This window comes from Lepidochelys kempii, chromosome 24, assembly GCF_965140265.1.
Source record: "Lepidochelys kempii isolate rLepKem1 chromosome 24, rLepKem1.hap2, whole genome shotgun sequence".
Classification (NCBI taxonomy): Eukaryota; Metazoa; Chordata; order Testudines; family Cheloniidae; genus Lepidochelys; species Lepidochelys kempii.
Genome location: NC_133279.1, coordinates 10529192 through 10533522, shown reverse-complemented (window position 1 = coordinate 10533522; position 4331 = coordinate 10529192). Strand labels below are relative to the sequence as shown.

At 58.8% G+C, this 4331-nt stretch overlaps 1 protein-coding gene across 3 annotated transcripts in view; it reads left to right on the top strand.

Moving 5' to 3' along the window:
* The window catches only part of NR1I3 (nuclear receptor subfamily 1 group I member 3), a 29509-nt gene that overhangs the window by 1015 nt on the left and 24163 nt on the right, over positions 1-4331 (top strand). For all 3 annotated transcript variants that reach the window (XR_012156068.1, XR_012156069.1, XM_073322533.1), the window contains exon 2: positions 432-632. Coding sequence is in view for 1 of the 3 variants with exons in the window: in XM_073322533.1 (XP_073178634.1) it covers positions 556-632 (77 nt within the window). In the remaining 2 variants the exon portion in view is untranslated. The remainder of the gene's footprint in view (positions 1-431; positions 633-4331) is intronic.

Below are 4331 nucleotides of genomic sequence, written 5' to 3'. Positions count from 1 at the left end.
CCATCTACCAACGGGGCGCCCCTCTAGCTCCCCGGGGCTCCCCAGCGCTGCGGTGAACCAACCCCCCCAGCCCCTGCGCTCTGGGCCGGGTTGTCGGCCCTGTGCAGGCGGAAATGGAGCTGTGTGACTTGTTCAAGGTCAAGCACCCAGTGAGAGCTGGGAATTGAACCCAGGAGTCCTGGTGCCCCCTCCCCGCACTCCTTTCTGTCAGACTCGTTCCCAGAGCTGGGCATGGAACTCAGGAGTCCCTTGCTCGGGAGGGGCACCGGGACTCCTGGGTTCAATTCCCAGCTCTCACTGGCTGCCTGACCTTGAGCAGATTATACTGATTATATATTATATTGAACAAGTTACTAGATTAGAGGTTGGGGGATGCCAGGGGCTCTGTGGGCCCCCCCTGGGTAACACGTGGCTCCTGTTTGTCTTTCCAGCTGTTCCCTAGGACTCCCATGGGTGCTGGGACTGGAAATCACACTGCACCTCTGGGCTTCCCCAAGACAGTGATGAAACCTAGTGAAATCCAGAGGCTCTGACCAGCCCATCTCACCAGCTTCAATGCCAGCTCTCAGGCAGCAGCCACTGATCCTGTCCTTCTGCACAGATCCCGCTCCAAATCAATTAACTCTGCACAGGTGCCAGCTAGAACCTCAGTTGCAACCGTGTATCATCCTCAGGCACTTCTCGCCAATAGGAGCTCAGGCCCCAAAAGAATCCAGCACCCACCCACGGGCATACGTAATGCACCGGCTTAATATGTGAGAGCGTGGCGCCCCCTAGCGGCCAGTACCGATAACAGCTTCTGCTAACAGAGTTAGCCCTTTAGCTCAAGCTATAGGGCCAGCGCTCTGGGGACTGCAGGTTCAATCCCTGCTCCTGTCAGGCCCAGTTTCATATGTGCTCTGTGAGGTAATTAACCTCCTAGTTACTGAGCTCAATTATAATACTAAAGAAAACAAAGTGTGTCACTCTGGAGCACAGGACCCAGATGTCCCAGATGGGATGATTTAACTGGGAATTGGTCCTGCTTTGAGCAGGGGGTTGGACTAGATGACCTTCTGGGGTCCCTTCCAACCCTGATATTCTATGATTCTATGATTCTATGACCCTTTCCAGGGGTGCTCCAGAGAGTGGGGAGCCAAAATTAGAGCCCCATGCTACACTGCCAGGGTTGCTGTCCTGAGGTGGGAATCTCATCTCTGACAGCAGGGGCTGCCCTTCAGCAAGAGGGGGAAGCAATGGAGTCCTGCTGCTATGACATCCCCTGTCCTGAGACAGCCCTGCTTTGGATCCCCTGGGAGGGGGGTCTGGATCACATGGCTGGCATAAACCCCACAAAGAGGAGCCAGGAACCTCAGAGAGGTTGGAGCCTGAGCTGAGCTCTGTAGGCTGAATTGAGTGGAGTTGCCCTCAGGGGGATCCTGATCTCCCCTACTGCCCAGCAAACTTGCTCCCATGGCCCCTGCGTGGGCTGTCTAGGGCTGAGCCTGGCAGTGCTCTGCTGGCTCCTGCTCCCAGGTAGCACTCGCTCACCCATTTGGATGTGGCTAAGTGGTGTCTGGCTTCGGCTGCTGCTTTTGCCTCATGTTTAATTTAAGGCAGAAGCTGCAGCTGATAAAGAATTCATGCAGTGGCACCGAGGTCAGGGAAGGTGCCAAGGTTCCCACTGGCAGCAGCAGGCCACAGGGCTCCCTGCTATTGCCAGTGCCACACGCCCTGTCTCCTCCCTGCCTTGCTCCTCTGCTGTGCTCTAGCCTGGAGCTGCCGGGCAGAGGTATTCGGCCTGGTGGACACCCAGCCCTGGTCCCACCACTTCTGCTGGGGTATCGGGCTTGTCCATAGACAACAGGCTTTGTGCTGCTCGTCCAAGCCACTTGCCCTTCCCCTCCTCTCTGAGCTCACTGCAGTCACAGCTTCAATCCCGGCTCCCCCAGGCCTGGGCAGGTCCCAGTGCCCAGACTGACTTCCCCTGCCCTAGGCAGGCCCCAGTACCCAGCCCAGCCCCCCTAGCCCTGGGCAGGCCCCAGTGCCCAGCCTGGCTCCCCTAGCCCTGGGCAGGCCCCAGTGCCCAGCCTGGCTCCCCTTGCCCTGGGCAGGCCCCAGTGCCCAGCCCAGCCCAGCCCCCCTAGCCCTGGGCAGGCCCCAGTGCCCAGCCTGGCTCCCCTTGCCCTGGGCAGGCCCCAGTACCCAGCCTGGCTCCCCTTGCCCTGGGCAGGCCCTAATGCTCAACCCCAGCCTGGGCCTGGTGGGAGCTGACCCGCAGCACAGACTCACCCCATGGTACAAACAGCACAGTGGCTTCAAACTGACCATCACATTCACACTTGGATCGACATTCAACACTGACTGTCCTCCTACAAAGTGACACACATGGGCTCACTCTGGGGCTGACACACTCACTGGGGCTGACACACATGCTCTGGGGCTGGCACACACACTCACTAGGGCTGACACACACACAGAGGAAAAGACCAACTCACTCTGGGGTCTCCTACAGGCAGCGCTGTCTGCCCTCCGGCAGCTGCACGCCCCATCCAGGTGAACCTGGGGACAGACACATTGGCCACCAAGACCAGCAGGGCCGAACCTCCCCATGAGCCAGCTCTCTGAGCCACTGGAGGCCCAGCCCTGCCCCAAAGCTGGAGGGGTTTGGTCCTGCCCACTCTGCCAGCAGCTCCCCAGTCCCTCTCCAGTCAGGCATGCTCATTCTTGGCACTGCCTGCACACACACACACACGCACGCTGCACCTCTGTATTCATACACACGCTGCACTTGAACACACCTTCATACCACACACACCCCCCAACACACTCATTCATCCAACAATCACTTAGTGTCTCTGCTTATCAGGCCTTCACACTCCTATGCAGCATCTCCCTCCCCTGAGGGTCTCAGAGCACTGGGCAGGCAAATGCTAATGAGCTGTGTGCCTCATCCTCTTGGCTCGATGTGGGAACCCCTCTGTGCCTCAGTTTCCCCTCTGTGGTGGGGATAATGCCCCGAGGGCTGGGAAGGTAAATCCATTCATGTCTGCAGAGGCACTGAGCTCCCCACATGGAGATGCCAGTGTCCCATGCCTGCTGGGTGTGGGGTCTACGTGGCTCTGGGCTGGCTCTGACAGATGCCCCTGCATCTTCACCACGGTGCCCCACCACCGCCGCCCAGGCAGGTAGTGCCCACTGTGTGCCCGGCCTTAACCATTCCGGGGGGGCTGGCTGCCCCTGTTAAAAGCTGGCCAGCGGCTCCTTTGCTGCTGCAGCGATCCAGGCTTCATGGCCTTTTCCCAGCAAAAGCGGAGTCCCGGGGGCCCATGGGGCAGGGGTGGGGGCAGGACAGAATGGGACTGTCATGGGAAAATAAAGACATCCTGTTCCAAACAAACTGTGGTCCTGGCCTGAGCCATTGCATCGAGGACGGGGGGAGCTAGGCAGAGTGGAACGGCCCTGAGCTGCTCGGTGCAGATTAATGAAGCTTTTCAAAGTTTCTTTAGCAGGAAATTGGTCTTGATCGCCCAGGGATTGGAGCATTAATCAGGGCAGCCAGAGTTTGCTCTGCGCAGTTCTCCCCAGTGCCAGCAGAGCACTGGGCGGGAGCTGGAGCCAGGCCCTTCTCGGGGATGCTTATCTCCTGATGCAAATTGTAGCTGGAACATGGCTTGTGGGGGTGTCTCCACCACCAGGATGGGGCAGCTCCACCCCTACTGTTCCTCCAGCCTGGGGAGGGAGAGCTCAGTCCATGTAGTGGTGCATCTCTGGTGCAAGCACCAGGAGCCAGACTGGCCGCCCCCAGATCATTCCGAATGGGCTCCCAACGAGCCCATGCCGAGTGCTTTCATCACAACTGCCCCGGCCTGGGTTCAAAAAGGGAAATGAGAGGGGAAGGGCTCCGTACTCACAGGGATTGTCAGGAGATCCCAGCAGACACCTAGTGTGCTGAGCGCCTTTGGAAATCTGCCCACTCCCTCTCCCTCCTTCATTCCCTGGTCTAGATGACAATGGAGTGTCTGGGGTGGGTGTATGTGAGACAGACAGAGTGCTGCCCCCTAGTGAATGGAGTTGGAATTGCCCCCACCTTGTATCATGGCCCCACACTGATTCTCCATAGCCCAGGGCAGGGCCTGTGCTAGGGGAGCAGGAGTGTCTGTTCTCCAGCCCTGTTGCAGCTGCGACATTCCCCTTGCCTTGCTGTGCCACACCGGGACAGCCCTGAGGGCCACAGATTGGTTCCAGTCTCTCCGTGTTCCTGCATGGCCAGGACCTAAGCACCATGGCCCATTCCCACCCCCTGAGCCTGAAGCCCTTGGTGTAAACCTGAGATTCCTCAGAGCATGGAG